The sequence below is a fragment of the Notechis scutatus genome, chromosome 3 (genome assembly GCF_049901735.1).
Source record: "Notechis scutatus isolate UNSWTSFEM ecotype Mainland chromosome 3, rNotScu1.2, whole genome shotgun sequence".
NCBI classification, from domain to species: domain Eukaryota; kingdom Metazoa; phylum Chordata; class Lepidosauria; order Squamata; family Elapidae; genus Notechis; species Notechis scutatus.
The window spans coordinates 154,144,151-154,165,390 of NC_142011.1; the positions used below are offsets into that span (position 1 = coordinate 154,144,151).

The 21,240-nt window shown below is 37.0% G+C and overlaps 1 protein-coding gene across 3 annotated transcripts in view; it reads right to left on the reverse strand.

Annotated features, from left to right (window-relative positions):
- The window catches only part of DOK6 (docking protein 6), a 224,866-nt gene that overhangs the window by 194,481 nt on the left and 9,145 nt on the right, over positions 1-21,240 (reverse strand). Inside the window, exon 1 of one of the 3 annotated variants that reach the window (XM_087961478.1) lies at positions 3,125-3,615. The exons of 1 other annotated variant lie outside the window; for it this stretch is intronic. In XM_087961478.1, the coding sequence (XP_087817604.1) occupies positions 3,125-3,190 (66 nt within the window). In that variant the 5' untranslated portion in view covers positions 3,191-3,615. Of the gene's footprint in view, positions 1-3,124; positions 3,616-21,240 lie in introns of those variants that run through there. One more of the 3 variants, XM_026671864.2, reaches the window with a different exon arrangement.

The window sequence follows — 21,240 nt, forward strand, 5'->3', positions numbered from 1 at the left end:
TTGTGCTATCTTTCCAATGTTGAAGAATCCTTTGCTAACCATCATGCTAAAAACCAGGTTAGATAAACCAAGTTAGATAATAAACCAGGTTAAATAGAGAAGGTCTAGAAAGTTGCTTTTTCCATACAAAATATTATCTGTTGAAAACAATTCAAATATATTAGCATGAAAAATATATATATAATATTTAGGCATTTGTTTAGCCTATAAATTGTTTTGCCTTTAAGCAACACTTACATCAATTTTATATGAGATTTTTTTTTAAAAAAATGATATAGTTACATCTTCAAATTTAAAAACTTTAACTGAAAGAAGAAATAGGGTCAAGAATGAATGTGGATTGGGTACTTTTGTTTATATAAAGAGAATTATATAAGACTGAATCAGAAAACAAATAAACAAAGGAAGACTGAATGAGTCAAGGATAACTGAGACAATTATTGGTTGGATGAAGTTCATGAAAAACAGAGACGAGAAGCTTAAAGAACAAAATGTATTAAGTAGTATATGGTTCTGGAGGCAGCAAGGATACTTTGCAAAACCAAATGGTATGGAATGGTATCATGGTTAAGTAAATTAAAATTGACTAGGTTTCCTTTTTTCCATTCATGATTCTTTAATACCCTGGCTAACTATTTCTTACTCCTTTCCTACCCTTTCCATAGCATTGTTTGTTCCAAAAAAGAATATGATGGTTATGGATAAGCAGATATATGTAACTATTCTGTTTTTATGGCAACTATGTTTATTTTCCAAACATAATTTTTTTAAAAAAAGAATTGTCATTTTTAATAATCGTGGCCTATCTTTGAAATTTGTTAGCCTTTTAAGCAAGAGGCAGAATTTTAGACAACTCCTTAAAAATGCTTATTACCTTTTCCACATTAAAGATATGAGGGGTTTAAGGGGTGTAAAAGAATTTAACATGTTGTGATTTGCAAAAGAACACCTTTTCCAAACAAAGAAACAATCTTGATCATCATTAAAATAAATACAAGTACATCATGATAATCAGCAGCATTTTTTGTACTCACTTTTTCAATTATGTATAGTGTTTTCAAGTATGTATACAGCAACTAATTGGAGACAATCCGGTTCTGATATTGTTTGACAAGTAAGGTGTAAATTATACAGTTCACAGAAAGTAGCAGATTACTATGTAAAGCAAACAATAATTTCCCAAGAATCGTAACAATTTTTAAATTGAAAATAGTATTTATTGACTATTTTGTATCTTTTATCATTAAAAACATTTAGTAATTGGTCAAGTTACAATAATAAATAAACATTTATTTGACTTGTAGCAGGATAAAATTCTTGTAACACGCAACAAGAGCAAATAGCTCCATCTGGTTATACACAAGACATTGTATAGTATTTGCCTTCAACCTGTCAAATACTCTCAGAACAGCCATATTTCCTAACAAATTCCTAAAGAACTTTCTATTCTGGGTAAGTATGATGACAGCATTCAGTAAGAGCTACAGCCTTTTTTTTGACTCCTGATAGCTAGCCAAATTCAGAAGCGGAGGATAGTGCCAAAAATTAGGTGAATCCCTTTTCATTACTTATCATTATTCTAAGTGACAGTAATGTTTTCTTTAAAGCCATAAATCTTCCCTTTGCAAGCCTATACAATCTTTCAGCTGAAGTGAAGAGAAAGCAACTGCCACCTGCCAATTCTCTAGACCATCTGCCCTGTGCATCTGAATCCTGCACGTTTTCCACCAGAGATGTTGAGCCTTAACTACCTGAGTAAAGGTAAAAGCCTTTAAATTGCATTCTACACCTAACTACATCCAGGGACAGTACATTTTTGGCAAAAAAAATGCGATTTGCTGTGCTTCCTCCCATGGTTGTTTTTAATTTTTTTTTTCCAGTATAGAATCCAGGAATTGCCTGGTGGATTCTCATTCAAAGCATAAGTAGATTCAACCCTGCTTATCTTCTAAGCGTTTCCAAGGTCAACCAGGTGCTGCCACCTGCCGAGAACCTTAGCTAACAGGGGTTCCCCTGTTGTCCTATCAATCCAGTATCAGACTGCTCCACCCAGGAGCCGCTTTTGTGCATTTTTCTCTTTCCTGTTCTCCACCACTCCCGCTTGCCTTCTCACAGGAGCTGTTCAAGTTGAAATCTCATCTCTGTCAAGCTTTCTCCTGGTGGCTGGAGGAGGAGGAGGAGGAAATGTTTCTGCACAAAGTTTACGTCCTGACCTTTGACCCAGCCACACTCCAACCTGTTAATGGCAGCTATCTGAACCAGAAAGAAAAACCTAAAGAGGGTGGGGGGGGGTTGGTCCTCTCTGCTTCTAATTTCATCAAGGCATTTTTTTTTCACTGCTCAGTCCTGTACAATCTTTCTCCTGAAACCCCAGTTATCTTCTGGGGCGATTTATTCCCTGATCAAAATCATTTAGGATTTCAGCCTAAAGGGGTGTCTTTGGTTTGTTTTTGTTTTTTTTACAGAGAGAGAGAGAGAGAGAGAGAGAAAGAGGAAGTTTAAATACGTGGCCGATCCCACTCAAGCGAGAGAGAAAAATATCAAACGTGTACCTGCCCCCCTCCCCCAAAAACCCCCAGGTTGAGTGAAAAGGACAATCCTCCCGGATGAATTCAGTCAGATTTCTAGGCAAAACACAGCCCAGCGGCGTCTCATGCCCGCCGCGGCAATTGAGCCGCAGTCCTAGCCACACTTTGAGCTCAATTCCGACTGACATCCGCGGCGCTTCCTCCCCGAGCAAACCCCGATGCCTGCCCGCACGCGAGATGGCCAACACTGCGCGCTGCCTTCCTCGCAGGAAGCGGGCAAGGCAGGCGCGCAAGGGACGAGGTGTGTGGGGAGAGAGAGAGAGAGAGAGAGAGAGAAAACCAGGCACGCCGAAGTCAAGAGCGAGCAGCTCAGAGGCGAGCGATCCGGGGAACCTGAGGCAAGCGCGAGCCTCGGCTCCCGCACCAGACCAGCCTGACAACCCCCCCCCCTCCACGCCCCGCCAAGTCAGACCCAACATCTCCTAGTCCCGAAGATTGCCCGCTTTTCCATCGCCGCCACCCAGCCCGGGAGATGACGGAGAGGGGCGGGGGGGGAAGAGGAGAAACAAAGCGCTCGGCTCCCTCTTCTCACTCACCCCGAGCTTCCTGCTGCGGATTTTCACGTAGCCTTGCTTGACTATGTCGTTAAAGTTGGAGGCCATGGCCAGGACCAGCTTGCCCCGGAAAGGCCCCCCGCTCCGCGCCCGGGATCTTCTTCTTCCTCCTCCTCCTCTTCGTCTTCTTCCTCCTCCAGCTGCCGCTGAGTGCCCTTGGCCGCCGGCTCCCGGGGAGCCTCTGGCATCCAGGCGGCAGCGGCGGCTGTGCGGGACCTCAGGCGCGCGCCGGGCACACACCGGCCCAGCGCAGCCCGCCCACTCCGCTTGCGGGGCGTCGCGCTCAGCGCTCAGGAACCTTCCCGGACGCCCTAAACGAAACGAGCGGCTGCTTGGACCTCAGCGGCTCCAAACGTTACCAAGAGGGAGGAGGCACTCGCCGCGCCACCATTGCCTGAAGCGCAGAAGAAGAAGCTGTTTCCCCGGCTCTTCCCGCAGCTTCCCTCCTCCCCTCCGCAGCCAGCGTCGCTCCTCCGGCACCCAGAGGCTCTGGTGCTGCCCCCGCCGCACCAGCTTCCTTCCAGCGCGAAGGAGAAAAAGGGAGGGAGGGAGGAGGGCTTCCCGCTCGTTTCCACCTTGTTTCGCCCGTTTTCCCCATCAAGGCGCATCTCGCCCCCCGAGGACGGTGGCTGGGAAAATGTCAGCCTTGCTCTTCATGCCCGAGCGCACCTTTCCCTTTTATTTCTCTCTCTCTCTCTCTCTCTCCCCCTCCCTCTGTTACTCTCACTCACCCACTCTCTCTCCCTCGCTTGCTCTCTCCCCCAGTAGCTGACCAAGCTCGTGGGTCTAGCAAGTCACTTCTTCCCATCACAAGTCTGGACTATGGCTCTGGGAACTGTCTTTTGGCCAGTTGACCAGACTTGGAAGACTGGGGTGGTTTTACACATCAGTAGAAATGCAAACAGATAACAGAAAGGGTGGTCGTTATTTTCTTCTTCTTACAATGAGAAGATGTCTGTATAAAACAGAAATCATTAAAAGAGGATGAAATGCCCTAGGAAGCAATGCCATCCTTTTTCAGGATGGTGTCCTTCAGAGAAGTTGAAGATCAGCACAATTATGGGAGCAGAATTCCAACATACCTATATGGCCTCAAGCCACTACTTTACATTCAGAAGTTTTAGGTTTAGAATAGTTTATTTAAAGAAATTATTGTCAGAATTTTACCTTTAGACTCCGAGTTTACAATGTAATATTGAGGAGTTTTACCTCTACAGTTATGCTAATAATAACTGTCGTACCCAATAAAATTCATGTGCTGTTTATTCAAAAGTAAATCCCATTCATTCAGTGGACTTAATTACATCCAAATAAGTATGCGTAGATTGCATGCTTCATTCTCGAAACCATAGGGAAGAAAGCCTGGGTCATTCTGCTATCAGGAAAATAGCTTTTATATAAGAATGTACAAAATAATAGCAACCTCTCTCCTAATTAAAAGATGAATGTTTGAGGAATCCTTTCTGCATAATTTTATATTCCATGGAAGAAACCCTGAATCTGGCTGAAAAAAAACATATCTTTGATCACTAACTCACAAAGCAGTTTTACAAAACAAGAATATAAAAACAGAATATATACAGAATATATTTAAAAAGCAAATCAAAGTGCAGGTCACAAATTAAAATTAAGCCTACATTAGGTTCTGACAGGTTTTATTTACTTATTTCCAGAATGTATACAAAGCTCATAGCAAGTTCTTAGGGTGATTGAAAATTACCAAATAATTAGTAGGCAATCCTGAATGATGCTGGTTTTATATATTGGGCTCTTTTTGTGCACTAGTATTAAAGAGAGATCTTGAAATTTAGATTAAATCCAAGAATCTTTCATCCAAATTATCAAAGCCTTCTCCATATGAATGTCAGGGGATGAGAATTCTGTCAAGGTCAGGAAAACTTTGCACTTTGAAAAAATGTACAATTAAGTAAAAAGTTCTCCAAGGACAAGAGATTGTCTTCTATCACAAAGCATTGATTAATAACATTGTGGGCTATCAGAAATAAGCTCTTACTAGCTTTTACTTATCTTGTCTCTTCCAGATGCACTGAACTACATCAAGTCTATGCAATACAATATAGTTTTTCTATATAAATACCATACACTGATTATTAAAGGGGAGTCCAATGGAACATATAATGTTGAGGAGCAAGGAAATAAGTATATGTCTGCTGTCCTTGTGCCTCTACACGCATATGTAGATGAATACCCCTAATGGAAAAGATGATGATTTGATAGCATAATCTAAAGCATATGACTGATCAAAATCCAATGAATCAGTTAGCTTAGAAGCCCAACATTATATTCATTGAATTGATCCATATCTCAATGAATTTGAGCTTCATTGAATTGAGTAGGTTTGCTCAGCAAGACTATCGGCACTGTTCACTATGGTAACAAAATGAAATTAAAGCCGTATTGGAAGCTTCATCAAAAATGCATACAGAATCTACAGATGTAGAAAAGCTGAGATGTTTCTTCCTTTGACAATTAAGTCCTAATTTTATTGTTTTGATTTGATGCATGCATGAGTGCATAATAGTTCCCTTCATGAAACATCTCCAAGCTCTCCATCAGTTAAACAAAACTGTCTTTAATTGCATTGCAACTTAAGGCAGCTTTAGAGATAATTATTTTTCCAACAATTCTAAGATAAAATATTTTGAAAAGGCTAAGAAAGATGTATAGAAGAAATAAGATGTTCCTTCTGCATTATCCATTTATTGGGCTTTAAAAAAACATCTGTCTCAATATTTCATTTTGGGAATCTGCAGTGCTGCAATGTGACTTAGTCCCCAAAGAAAACCATCAAATGCATGGCACTCTGTCTTAAGCATTCGGGTGGAACCAATTTGCTTTGATGAGCTGCTTTGCTTTGGCTTTTGTGGGTGCATTGCCATTGTACAAAAGAACACTGAGGGGCCAAAGAAGCAAACAACTTGAAGTAGCATGACTGTTCCAATCCAAAAAAAAAAAATGCTGTGTCACTTTATTTTGCATTTGCATTCTGATAGGATCATTCAGGACAAGTACACACTTCAACAGGTAGTTAGGACTGCAGAAAAAGCAATTGCAACCTGTCTGTCTTCTATGAGGACCTGTATGTTGCCTGAACCAGAAAGAGGGCTGAGAAAATATCTCATATCATGAATATGGCAAGTTGTGCAACAAGGTCACATAGAGTAATAAGATTGGGACTGGGTTAGGGACTTCTGTCCTCACTGTGACTTGCATGGGGGGGGGGGGGGTGCACGAAGGGAGTCTCAGCCAATCTCATTGTACACATGTTGTACTCTGACAATAAAGGTAATAATAAACTTTTTCAACTTCTCCCCTCAAGATACCACTATAGAGCTTTGCATGCCAAAACAACTAGACCTAAATATAGTTTCTTCCCCCATGCCACCACTCTGCTAAATACCTAACTCCCACAGCACTGTCTTATGCCTAAAGATATTTACCCATGTATAGACTTTATTGCTATTGTCCTTGTCATCTTATCATCTTTCCCATCTTCTCACCTCCTCATCTTTTTTGTTACCTTTTACGAATTGGTATGTTTTGGTATATTGTGAGTTATCAATTGTTTGTATCTTATGACTTATGATTGTACCTTATGATTTATGATCTGTAACTTATCACTTAGTTGTTGTTTGTATGTACACTGGGAGCTTATGCACTGGTGACAAATTCCTTTGTGTCCAATCACATTTGGCCAATAAAGAATTTTATTCTATTCTAAATTACCTTTGCTTTGGATCTCCTCCTTGTCAAAGCTTTGTCCTTGCTTACAATGTATGTCTGTTTTAGCTATTTTGTTTTACTTAAAATATATAAAATTTCTCATCTTTTCCCTACAGATAAGCTTCAAGGTGGCCAACAATGATATTATGTACAATTACAGTTGAAACAATAAAGCAAATCGGTTAGAACATAGCCATAGAAAAATAGAACTCATCCACTGCATTAAAATATCATTTTTCCATTTTTATTTAGGTCAAAACCAGTAAATAAACAGTGTTAGGGGCTTCAGCAGAAAGTCAGTGTAGATGCTACAAATCTGTTATTACTTAGGGAAACAGAGCTACCATGTTTTCTTTAGGTGCCAAGTTTTAGATCCACGTAGAATGCTTTTACTTATATGTTGCCACCAAATGTAATGAGCAGCGAGAAGATTTGTTCAGGAAGTAAGAAGATTTGTTCAGGAAGCTTTAAAATGGATCTAACTGATATAACTGGAGAAATCCAAATGATCATAGGATATAAAAGCGTCTTCTGCATCCCATTGCTGCTGTACACTAGCTATCTGGATTTTTGAAACCCAGACCTAGTAAAAGCCAGGGAGAATGCAATCATTTAAGCAAATTAGTTCTACATATGAAATATTTTCTCGGGTACATTTATATGTTTATGAAAAATGAGGTGATATTAAAGATTTTTTTAACTGGTAGGACTTCTGAAAACCCCAATTTGTTCTATTTAAAGGAAAGGAAAACATCTGGCATGCTCAGTTCCTTGTAACACAACCTTTCCAGAATCTCTAAAATCAAATTTCTGAAATTCTATAGCAAAATGCTGGGGTGTGTGTCCCCATCTCTATTTCATGGGTACATTTTTGAAATCATAAAGAAGGTTTCTAGGTATCCCCACTTTAAATATTTTCTATACCAAGTTGACATGTTTCAAAGTTCGTGAGTGAAATTTCTTTTAGTGATTGTTTATATATTTATTTTTATTTCAGTCATTACTTTCTAATGCTTAAAGCAGATGACAGCTAATAAATGCAAAGTACAATTTTAAAAAAATCAAAGAAAAAAATCAAATGTAAATAAATGCAGACATTAAGTAACAAAAGGCTGATGAAAGAGATGTGTTTTAATTGCATTTCTGAAATCAGAAAGAATAAAGGCCAAACACCACTTTTAAGGGAAAGCATTTTCTAATCTAGGAATTATTCAGAAAAATAATCCCCCACCCCATTTTGGACAAACAAGTGTCCAAAAGCAGGAACATCTTCAGAAGGGCTTCTATTGTGGACCTTAAAAACTGGACAACTTCATAACAAAAAGTGGAATTATTCTCAATTCCTTTATGGTAACGTTTCTATACCTACATCAGATTTGCCTGCAAGTATTTTTGTTCAAAGAAAATATTATTTTCTGGATTGTGGGATCTGGTGAAAATTGAAAAGATTATGTAATATAATGTTTCCTTGCAAGAAAACAGCGAAGAACTATATTAGGTCAACAGGCTGATTACTATGAGAGAGAAGTTTTTTGGGGGGTGTCCACATGCTTATAGAAGTTACTCCTTAAAGAAAGGAATGTATAGTCCTATCAGTATTCATCTTTAAATGAGATATGACGACTATCACACTGAGTTAACAATCCTTTAATACATTTTTAATGAAAAGGGATATCTGTGGCATTCTCTATGATCATATAAAAATTGAATTGTCCCTCATTTGTTCCTCAGATGAGAAAACGTATGAGCCTTGAATACTGTGCAATGTTTAAAAGCAAGATTTGAAGGAGTATGAAAATCAGTTGGTCAACTGGTCAATCAGTCATTTTATTTTGAACACTGACCAGAAAAGAAAAACAAAAGAGTCCCAGTTGATTGGAGTAAAACAAGCTATAAAATTATATAAGATTTAAGTAAATAAAATTATAAATTAAAATTTAAGAGTTTGGGACATTAAAATGTATATAGTAAAGTATGATACAATTTATATAGGGCAGCCAAATAATTGTTTTGAATTACAAAATAGTAAAATATATAGAGAACTATTATTATATTAAAAGATGGAAACGTTAATTGTTATTAAATCTAGAAAAATACAGTGATATAATATATAAAGAAAGGTAATGCATAGGGAATGATTATGGTTTCAAAACTAAAAGTTAGAATCTCATTATAGTGATTATTTTCTATATTGGCAGCTAATGAAATTAAAACTGAAGTAATATTGAGCTAATAGTAGAGATTAAAAAACATTAGAAAAAGTAGAAACTAAAGCTTAATTATTTCACAACAGAAAATATCTAATATTTGAAGAGAAATTACTGTATATTTAACAAACTATGGAACAGTATTTGGCTGTAATCATTGAAGTACTAGCAGATTGATCTGATAGTAGCAACCTGAGATAAAAAGAACCAGAGCAACCAGAATGTTTATTTTATTTATTTATTTATTTATTTGATTTGTCAATTGTTTACAAGATAATAAGTACAAGTGTATACATAGTTGTGAATATATGAAATGGGTACATATAAGAAAAATAAAAGAATAAGAGAAACAATAGGACAGGGACGGTAGGCACGTTGGTGCGCTTATGCACGCCCCTACAGACCTCTTAGGAAAGGGGTGAGGTCAATAGTAGACAGTCTAAGGTTAAAGTTTTTGGGGTTTGGGGAAGAGACTACAGAGTCGGGTAGAGTATTCCAGACATTGACCACTCTATTGCTGAAGTCGTATTTCCTGCAATCAAGTTTGGTGCGGTTTACTTTGAGTTTGTATCTGTTGTGTGCTCTTGTGTTGTTATGGTTAAAGCTGAAGTATTCATTGACAGGTAGGACATTGCAATGTATGATTTTATATACCATGCTTAAGTCGGACCGAAGACGGCGTAATTCGAGGTTTTCTAGTTTTAGAATTTCGAGTCTGGTGGCATAAGGTATTCTACAACGGGTAGAAGAGTGGAGAACTCTTCTTGTGAAATACTTCTGGACTTTCTCAATTGTGTTAATATCACATACGTGATAAGGATTCCAGACTGATGAACTGTATTCGAGTATTGGTCTAGCAAATGTTTTGTATGCTCTGGTTAGTAGTGAGATATTACCAGAGAAAAAGCAACGTAGGATTAGGTTAACAACTCTTAATGCCTTTTTGGCTATGTAGTTGCAGTGGGCTCTAGCACTTAGATCATTAGAGGTGAGTATTCCCAGGTCCTTTACAGAGCTTGGGTCATCAGCAAGATCTTGACTATTCAGCTTGTATTTTATTTTCTGATTTTTTTTACCAATATGTTTGGTGATGGGTGGAAATAATAATGATATATCTGTAATGCCAGATGCAGTTCCTTTAAATAATGAGTTCCTAAACTTAAAGATTAATAGTAATGTTGGAATAAAGATCCTGTCCAGTTCCAAGCTGGGAGAAAGATGCTGGAAATAAAATGGAGGCTGTCTGCAAGGAATGCCAGAAACTTCAGTGACAGCAGCATGTTTCTGGGATGGCTGAGATAACTCAGCTTTTATACATTCTTTAGGACCTCATGTTTGAGATGCCTAATCTTGTGTAAGAACATGTCCTTTAATATTCTAAAGGCTGTTGCCAGATTCCTATGGAGTCATGTAGGAGTCATGGCTGGTTGTACAGGTAAAAGGATCTTAGGTGTTTGAGCTAATCTTGTAAATCTTGTCAACTTTGGCTCTTTGCTTATGAATAGAGTGACCCAATCTTTCTGAATGGATACAAAATCTAAAGACTGGCCACTTCATGCTTCTGCTTGAGGCTGTTTTCCTATAGCAGGAAGACAGGGGCTGCTTTCTCCCTTTAAGATTATTCTCCATTTCTCCTTTGGAGGAATATTCTATCCTTCCTCTTTTTAATATTAAGAATAAAGAATATTTTAATCTGGGCAGGGGTGTGTGTCTTCTTACAGTAATACTGTACCTAAAACTGTGCTAGATAAACAATTTGCCAACATGCTATCTTCAATATAATTATCTATAGGATCATTATACTTTGCACTGTAAACAGCCTCAACTTATTTTACATCAGTAACAACTTTCAGGCACTTTGAAAAGTGGTCCAGCATTGGCAGTATGCTGTGAAACATTTTGTAGTGAAAGGAGTCGGTAATGAAGATGTGGATAATCTCAGTTAAAACTGAAGCAGCTCAGGAAAGCTCACAGTTGCTGCATTGGGTGTAATTAGATAATGACTTCCTCACCACATTTGCTATCTGTATTACAGCTCCAGATCACGAATAAATCCTAGACTTAAAGATGTTTTTCAAGATAACTGCAACTCCATCAAAAGCAACATGAACTTGGAAACTTGGGAAATTTAGTAATTGGGAAACTTAGCTTCCAATTTATTGGACTTGCCTGGATTTGATTTCCACCTGTTTTCTCCTATTCAGCTCATTATTAAAGTTAAGCATACATGCATGCATACACATAATACATACATGTTTGGTATGGGTTTTGAACAACATCCACAAGTAAAGAAGGAAAAACTGCTTATAATAAGAAGAATACATCTAATCAGAGTTTTGTTCAGTTGTGTATTTTGTATTTTTACAATTTGCATTTTGTAGAGCTATTTTGCAACTTAGAATTGAAGTGAGGGGATAGCTTCCTTTAAAAGATAATAAACTTTTCCTGTATGATCCTCAGTTGGGGAAAGCAAAGTATATGTTGGGATATCATAGAAAAGGAAATACATAGGCAAGAGCTTTCACCTTACTAGAACCACAAGAACAAAGTCTCTGAGAATAAAGAGTCTACCTACTAACAGTAAGAAAGAAAAGTGTTTTAAAACAGGTTCTTGGGGGGAAATCATCTGTGCTAGCTGAGAATTAAATTATGGAAAAGCCATATAATAGAACTTAGGTAATATTCAAGGGTACAAATAATTCCTTGGATTTGTATGGTGAGGAGGAATAACATGCTGATAGCACTCCACTCTAAAATTCTGACATTTTTTTCTAGGTTTTTTTTTACTTAGAAGTTGAACAACATGAGAAATAAATCAAATTCTATGGGACATCATAAGTTAGTGTTCTATAGAAATGGTGTCCCACAACCAACATTTGGATACATCCTGACCAGAAGGACTGGAAATCTAAATTCCAATTCCACTAGCCAGGCCAGATTGACACCATAGTTGAGGATACTAAAACCCAATGAGAAATCTAGAAGAATTAACAGGATCAAACTCCCTAATCCATTTTCACCACAGGTCACCCAAAAAAGTGACCAATTTCAATATTATATTCCTACCAAAATGCCAGTCAAAACTGGATTTTGTTTATTTGAGATGGATTCATTCCTGCAAGTTTTTCATTATATTCTAAAAGGCATTATATTCAAGTACTTTCCATGAAAATATTGTTCTCTAGCCTTGTGATATTACCAGATTATATAATAGTTGCTACAGATTCTGAATTGATCATTTATGACTGTGGGATACATTACCCTTTACCTATCATCTCCCATTTTTATATTTGTTCATTTTATACTTGATTGTTTTAAATTAATGGCCTCCTGACTCCATTTCCTTTCATATTTTAATAAGGTCAGCAGTCAATTTGCTGAGCGAAGAGAGAGAATGCTGATATTTTGGTAGTTGAATTAGAATATAAACAGAATTTTTTTCACAGCTTCTCATTCTTTTTTTTTAGTCTGAAATATACAGGTTGACATCTATAGCAAAGCTTTTGCTCCTGAGTGAAGAATGGATGGACAACTGTACATGATTCATGCTTTCAGTCTCTAATTATATTGCCAAACTTGTCGATCAGAAGAAAATAGGAAATAATTGGAAAGATAATAATATGTAAATGCAACTCATGGCATTAGGAAATGAAATTTTGTTTATAAGATATAAATGAAGCAATCATACTGAGATATCTTTGTGTGTTATGTGCATATGCACATGCCAAGGGCTAACATGGAAGAGTCCCTTATTATATAATAAATGCTACATGAATCTTTTAAAGTTCTTCAGAGGGAGTGAACTTAATCAGGCAGCACTTATCATAAATCACTATGGCCCAGCTAGTTGGTTTTCCATGGGCAACTACACTATTTTTAAAAGAAATTAGCATAAAAATTACATTTTATATATTTATAATGATTTTCCAATGCTGCAACAGATGTTTCACATATAGGACTGTGCTAAATATTCACATGCAAATATTTTAGGGTTAAAAATAATGTTTGGGATAAAGGAAAAATGAGGTAGCACATTTTGACTGTCATGGAAAGGCACCCCTGCAAAAAAAAAGTAAAGCAAAAAACCCTAAACCTATCTTTAATTTTTTTGTTGTTAAATGTATCTTTTCAGATCAAGGAAGTAGAGCTTCTGGGTTTGTTTGTTTTTAATTTCAGATGCCAGAATTTAATCAGCGTAACCAACACTTTCATTATGATGGGAAGAGAGCAACTCAGGTATCAAAAATAATCTTAGAATAGCCATGAAAGGTGTGCAGAGGGAGCAAACTTATCTGGCACGTTATTACCAACAGCAGTTTTATTACTTTTCATTACACAAAAGAGTGCAGAGGAAGTACAAAAGGAAAAAATATATCATATGCTTTAGGCAGTTAGAAAGTAAATTTGTCTATAGAAAGTTTCTGATCCAGTCAAGAAATCCTGCCCATGAAATGGAAGAGTTGACAATTCTTGTTGGAACATCTCTTGCTGTCACCCATGCCATTCCAAAATAGGCTCCAGAGTAGATTTTTCTATGTTGGGTATATATCCACTCATGAGAAGAACTCTTAGAAATCCCTGCCAGCCGAGCTAGAGCTGATGATATCGGGAGCTGAAGTTTACACATTGGAAATGTAGTAATGTCAGAATACTCAGCTTTAGAAATTGGAGGACTCTTCAGAATTGTAAGAAATTTAAGATGATCTCAGGAAGGCAAAGTTTGATGACAATTCATTTTCTATTTCCTTTTCATTTCTTTTTGCTGGTGGGAAGAATATTTTTTTACAAATAATGTCACTAAACTTTTAATTACAATAGTAACGGATAATATCAACTAAAAAGAAAGGAAAAAATGAAAAAATGAATAAAAACTGCAAGAAAAGAAAAAAGAAAGAAAAAGTAGAAAGAAAAAAACCCCAAGAAAGCAACTTTGCACTTGGATCACAAGTATATATATTCCAGGGGGCTCCAACTCCCAAGCGTCAGACTAACACTGGTCCATGGCCCACCCCATCAGCCCACATGAGGGATCCAGGCAGTGCACTATACCACGTCCCCTGATCCATGGAGAACCATCCTCCACCCAACAGGTCCCTGGTGCCCAAAAGGTTGGAGGCCACTGATATGTTACACGGAGCTGTCTTCAATCCACCAGTCTTCCCCAGAAGTAGCCAATGGGAAGAATCTGAGTGGAATTCCATTTAAGTAAAATATAGCCATATGAATGCAAGAGGCTGGAGGAATTTATAAAATCTCATAAAATTTCAGTGATAAAGTTGGGGAATGGTGGCGATTATTTTATATGCAATAGAAAATGTTACAACATACATTTGTGCCAATTTAAATTAAAACACAAATAGATAAACACACGCTTCACAAAGTATGTCGGAAGTTAAATGACTAACTGTTTCAGCCTGGATTCCAAACTGTTGCGATTGCCATGCATGCCAGATTCATTTAAGAAGGACTTGCAAATTGAAAGCTAAAATTTCTTTGCTCTTTTTTACCCTTTCAAAGTTATATGTATTTTTCCACTCCCACGCCACCCCATGTCCCAGCTTTCTTTCTGTTCCACTCTTCTCCTTTGTTGCAGTTCTTATATATTTATAGAAAATTATGCATTTGAATGTGACATACGCATCATCCCGTCCCCTTATAATCACGGCTCATTAGCGCTCAAGCACACAACAGCAGGTGAAAATGTTCTCAGGTCCATAAAGGTTAAAAAAAGGCCCACCGAGCACCATTAGGGATTCATAAATTTTGTCATGCAGCTGGAGGTCTGTTCTGTTTTCAACAAGACACAGACCTGAATTTTATTTGGGATCCGTTTTATAAATATCATAGAAGATTATTAGACCATTTCATTCCCATAAATATGTATAAATTACCTAACTACACCTGCTGAGTCAAAAGTTATGACAGGCCATTGCTACAATTCTGCAGTGCATATTTCAAGTGGGGTGTGCAAAGTTTCAGTTTCCCAATTTTGCAGATGGTAATAGGTTTGATGGAGTAGTTTTGCCCACCAACTGCTTTCTTAACATGTTTTCTTAAAACTCCTCTCACATCTCAATTTCAGTTAGTGATACCTGCAAATATTTCACAGCAATCCAAAGAACAAGACTACTATAGTAATCATATTTATTTGCAAGATAGGGAAAGTTTCTGATAACAATACTCCATTAGTTTAACACTTGTTTTAATATCTTGAGGTATTGGTTTTCTAACTTATGAGGATACATTTATAATTATCCATGTGGGCTGCTGCCTTACTGGCATTGGGACTACAAAAACTCAGTTCTATGGCACAAAAATTACAATGCCATGGATGTACTTAAGTAGTTTATCAGATCACTTTAATGGGCTTCTCATAACAAGAGAGGCTGTCCTTCAGAAAAATAGTTTCTTTTCTAGCTTAACAACCAACTTATTAACAGATTAACAGAGTTGGAAGGGACCTTGTAGGTCATCTAGTCCAACCCCCCACTCAAACAAGAGTCCCTACATTATTATTATTTTTTATAAATATAGTTTATTAATTTTTACAATTAAAACCAGTCACAATACATACACAAATAAGCAAAAGAAAGAAAAAGAAAGAAGAGAGAAGAGGAAGAGAGGGAAAGAATTTTGAGAAAAGAAAGAAAAAGAAAGGGGGAAGAAAGAAAGAAAGAAAGAGGTTACAAGATAAAAAGTATTCTTATTTTAACAGTTTGCAAGATCTTCTTTTGTTTTCATAACCTTAACTTGTGTCATATAACCACACCTGTTTTTAACTTATATCGCTACCTCGTTATTATGGGTTGATACTTTTCTTTTATGCCTTATGATATATAATTTATCTTTGGTCAATCCAATTATACCAACAATTCCAGCTATCGTAGTATAGTGAAGTGTCTTTGTTTTTTTAGCGCCAAAGTCAATTTATCCATTTCTGCGCATTTTGAGATTTTTTCAATAATCATTTCCTCTGATGTTGTTTCCAGTGTTGAGCAAAGGCTAATCTGGCCGCTGTTAAAATGTGTATTGTTATATATTTGGCTTTTTTGGAAATTTGCTTATCAAAAATCCCTAGTAGGAAGGACTCTGGTTTGTATTCGATCTGCTCTTTGGTGATTTCTTCCAACCAAGTTTTGATTTTCTTCCAATACTTTTGGGTTTCTGCACAAGACCACCACATATGGAAAAAAGTTCCTTCTTTTTTCCTACACTTCCAGCAATGCGGACTCATGTCGGGGTGCATCTTCGCTAACCTCGAAGGGGGGAGATGCCACCTATAAAACATTTTATAAAGATTTTCCTTGTATGCTGCCGATTTGGTAATCTTATTGTTTCTGCCCCAAACTTTCTCCCATTCCGCTAATGTGATGCTGCACCCTACGTTCTTACTCCAAGCAATCATATTTCCTTTTACAATTTCTTCTTCTAGTTCTGTTTCTAATAAGTAGTTATAAAATTTTGTTATGTTTTTTTTATTTGATCCTAATAAAATTTTATCTAACTGTTGCAGTCATCTAGTCCAACCCCCCACTCAAACAAGAGTCCCTACATTATTTTTGACAGGTGGCAGTCCAGTCTCTTCTTGAAAGCCTCCAGTGATGAAGCTCCCACAACTTCTGAAGGCAAGTCCTTCCATTGGTTGATTGTTCTCACTGTCAGAAAATTTCTCCTTATTTCCAGATTGAATCTCTCCTTGTTCAGTTTCCATCCATTATTCCTTGTCTGGCCTTCAGGTGCTTTGGAAAATAGCTTGACCCCTTCCTCCCTGTGGCAGCCCCTCAAATATTGGAAGACTGCTATCATGTCTCCCCTGGTCCTTTTCTTCACTAGACTAGCCTGCCCATTTCCTGAAACTGTTCTTCATATGTTTTAGCCTGCAGTCCCCTAATCTGGTTTAGTTCTGCAACCCAACAAGACAGACACAGACTCCAGAAAGTAATTAGGATTGCAGAAAAAACAATTACTACCAACCTGCCTTCAATCGAGGACCTGTATACTGCATGAGTCAAAAAGAGGGCTGTGAAAAGATTTACAGACCCCTCACAACCCGGACATAAACTACCCTCAAAACGACACTCCTATCTCAAACCGATGCTATAGAGCACTGCACACAAAACAACTAGACACAAGGACAGTTTTTCCCAAATGCCATCACTCTGCTAAACAAATAATTCCCCCAACACTGTCCAACTATTTACAAAGTCTGCTTTACTATTACTATTAATCTTCTCAGCACTCCTTATTGCTCATCCCCTCCCACTTGTGACTGTATGACTGTAACGTTGTCGCTTGTATCCTTACGGTTTATATTGACGGTTTCCTAGTATGATTTGATTGCTTATTGTATTATTAAGTATTGTACCTGATGATTCTTGACTCTTGACAAATGTATCTTTTCGTTTATGTCAGTGGAGGGATTCAAATTTTTTTTACTACCAATTCTGTGGGTGTGGCTTGGTGGGTGTGGCAGGGGAAGGATACTGTAAAATCTGCAGTCAGAAGTGGTATTTGCCGGTTCTCCAAACTACTTAAAATTTCCATTACCGGTTCTCCAGAACTGGTCAGAACCTGCTGAATACCACCTCTGGTTTATGTACACTGAAAGCATTTGCACCAAGACAAATTCCTTGTGTGTCCAATCACACTTGGCCAATAAAGAATTCTATTCTATTCTATTATTTTTGTTGCTCTTCTCTGCACTCTTTCTAGAGTCTCAACATCATTTTTATAGTGTGGTGACCAAACCTGGATGCAGTAATATAGGTGTGGTCTTATTAAGGCTTTATAGAGTGGTGTTAGTACCTCCCTTGATCTTGATTATATCCCTCCGTTAATGCAACTTAGGATTGCATTGGCTTTTTTGGCTGCAGCAGCACACTGTTGGCTCATATTTAATTGGTTGTCCACTAAGAATCCAAGAACCCTTTCACAGTTACTGATATTGAGCTTGGTTTCTCCCAGTCTATATGTCTACTTTTGGTTTTTCTTGCCTAAATGTAAGACTCTACTTTTCTTTACATTGAATTTTATTTTGTTAGATATGGCCCAGTGTTCAAGTCTGTCAAGATCCATCTGGACCTTGAGCCTATCGTCTAGTGTGTTGGCTATTCCTGCCAGTTTAATATCATCCACAAATTTGGTAAATTCCCCTTCTATTCCCTCATCTAAGTCATTTATGAAGATATTGAAGAGTACTGGACCTAGGACAAAACCTTGTGATGCCCCACTGCTTACTTCCCTCCATGTAGATGTAGTACCATTAAAGACTACTTGTTGAGTATGGTTTGTCAGCCAATTACAGATTACAGATATGATTGAATTACTACTCATTGCAGCAAACAATGATCTTAATTTTCTTTCTATGTCATCCTTTATTAATAAGAATCATGATGATAGAGTGGAAGAATGTGTACCCATTGCTGAAAGTTAGGTATACTTTTTCCTTGCAGTATTGTATAGTAGTCCTTTTTAGCCAGCTCTTATGACACAGCCAGTGACTGTACTTGATACAGTATCTTGATAGATTCCAGTTCCTAGGAAAATAATCAAGAATACATATGCATTTTTAACACAGCAATTGATCCCAAGTCAAATTAACAATCCTAATGATGTTGTCCTAAATTGTGACAATATTAGGATAAGAATTCAAATCATATGAATTATTGTTCCAATTCCTAAATTCTATCTCCAAGAGTAAGGTGACTGTAACTATATATGTTTATTAAACATTTTATGTGGTGTCCAGTGTTTAAGCATATTTTGTTCTTGTTCTTGATGTTGTATTTACTTAATTACAAGATCTTGGATACAATTTCCTAGTATTTAATGTGATGCTCTGCTGGTTTGTCAAAACAGGACTTTAAAACTCATTATTTTAGAATGGGGATGGAGAACTTTCGTCCTTTTATGACTTGTGGCGTTCAACTCCCAGAATTCCTGAGTCAGTGTGGCTGGCTCGGGAATTCTGGGAGCGGAAGTCCACAAGTCATAAAAGGCCCAAGATTCCCTACCCCTGTTTTAGAGACTGTATAAATACTAGGGTGGGAAAAAATATTTTAAGGCTGCAGAGGAGATTATATGGAGCACACAGTCCTACTTTTAAAAAATTATCTGTCCTAATTTCCTTTTCCAAATCTTATATCAATAAGTGCCTTGCTCTGTGAATGATAGGTCCAACAAGCTAGCCATGTTAGTTTGCAGTGTGTTTCTCAAGAAGATATTAATTTGCTGAAACCATGCAAGTTACAAAGCCAGCTGCTTTTTCAATATGCTAATATGTATTTATTAGGAAATGGTAGCTGCTGTTTGTAAAAGAACCCAAGTATAAGTACACCATCTAACTTGTATAATATTGTGGAATAATAATGTGGAATGTAAGAAAAATGTTTAGGATTGCAACAAAATTGCATTACAATTGAAAAGTTAAACAAAACATAAGTTTATTTTTTAAATTTTGTGGCCGCACTAAAATGCTAATTGTTATGATATATACAGAATAACCCTTGAGTAACAAGGATATGCACATGGAAACATTTATGAGAATAGTTATGAATAATTATTCAGCCACACACAGATACACTGAATTGAGTTAAAGTTTACTTTAAGAAATAGCACAGTCCAATAAACAGTACATGTAATTTCCTTGTTACTCAAGGGTTATTCTGTACATATCATAACATTCATTATGGGCCCAGAGAGATATTGAGAATCAGTGTGAATATACAGTTTCATATTCAGCCAGCTGATTGTGGTTTATTGCTAAACTACAAATGGCACAAGAACAGTCAACCAGTATATCCCAGATAACCCGGTTGGATGGAACAAACTATGTTTCCTGGTCTATGAAGTGCAGCCTACTTCTGCGTAAAGACGGATTATGGACTGTAGTTAATAGTCCACTGGATGTAACAACTTGGGACCCATTGAATAATGAAGATAAAAAGAAAATAGCTGACTTTAACCGGGATAATGAAAAGGCTCTTAGTATAATTGGACTGACACTGAGTGATCAGCAGTTAGTCCATATTCGTGGTGAAGAATCTGCTGCTAGGTGTTGGGACATTTTGAAGAGGATTTATGTTTGAGATAGTGTGGGTGCATACATACACCTTACACGTAAACTGTTTAGAGCCTGTCTTATAAAAGGTGGCGATATGTTAGCTCATTTGGAGTTTATGAAAAGGAGTTTACAAGAGCTACATGAAAAGAAGCTGATTTTCTCAGAGTTGCATCAAGTTTACATCATTCTTTCTTCTTTGGATGAAACTTATGATGATTATGTGTCTTCACTGGAAGTTTTAAACAGAGATGAACTTACATTGACTGGCATAACTGGAAGACTGTTAGAAGAGTCAAGAAGAATGCAAGATAGAAATCAACTGAGAGAAAGACAACTACAGGAAGAAAAACTGTCTTCAACTGCCTATATAGTTAGGAAATGTTTTTCTCGTGGGGCGAAAGGTCATATAGTTAGATACTGTAAAAAGGGTAAGAAACAGAATGCTATTAATATACAGAGAGCTTATAAAGATGTTAGTTTAGCCATATCAAGTACAACTACAACTGTAAACTATGATATATGGATAGTTGACAGTGGAGCATTGCAGCATATAACTAAAAGTAAAAAGAGGTTTGTTAACATGACAAAGAGTAAACAGCATGTATCATTAGCTAATGGATGGAAATTGAGAGCATCTGGAGAAGGTACTGCATATTGTTCATGTATTAATGAACATTTACCGATGTTATAGACTGATATTTACCGATGTGCCTAGAATGATATTTAACTTGCTATCTGTAAGAGCAATGGTAAAAGCAGGATTTGTTGTAACCTTTCAACGAGATAAATGTTTAATTGAAAAACAGGGTAAAAGCGTTATTGCAAGATTGGATAATGGTTTGTTTATTATACATGATAATCCATTAATTAATGCTAACTCAGTTTATGAGAATACAAAGCCTCATGATGAATGTATTCATCTGCTCCATAGACGTATGGGACATATAAATTTCAAAATGCTAAAGAAAACTGTTGAGTTATCTAATGGTATAAAATTAAAACCTTGTACAAAGTATTTAAATTGCAATGCTTGCAATCAAGAAAAAAGCAAGGTAACTCCTGCAAATAGGGTAAATGGATTCAAA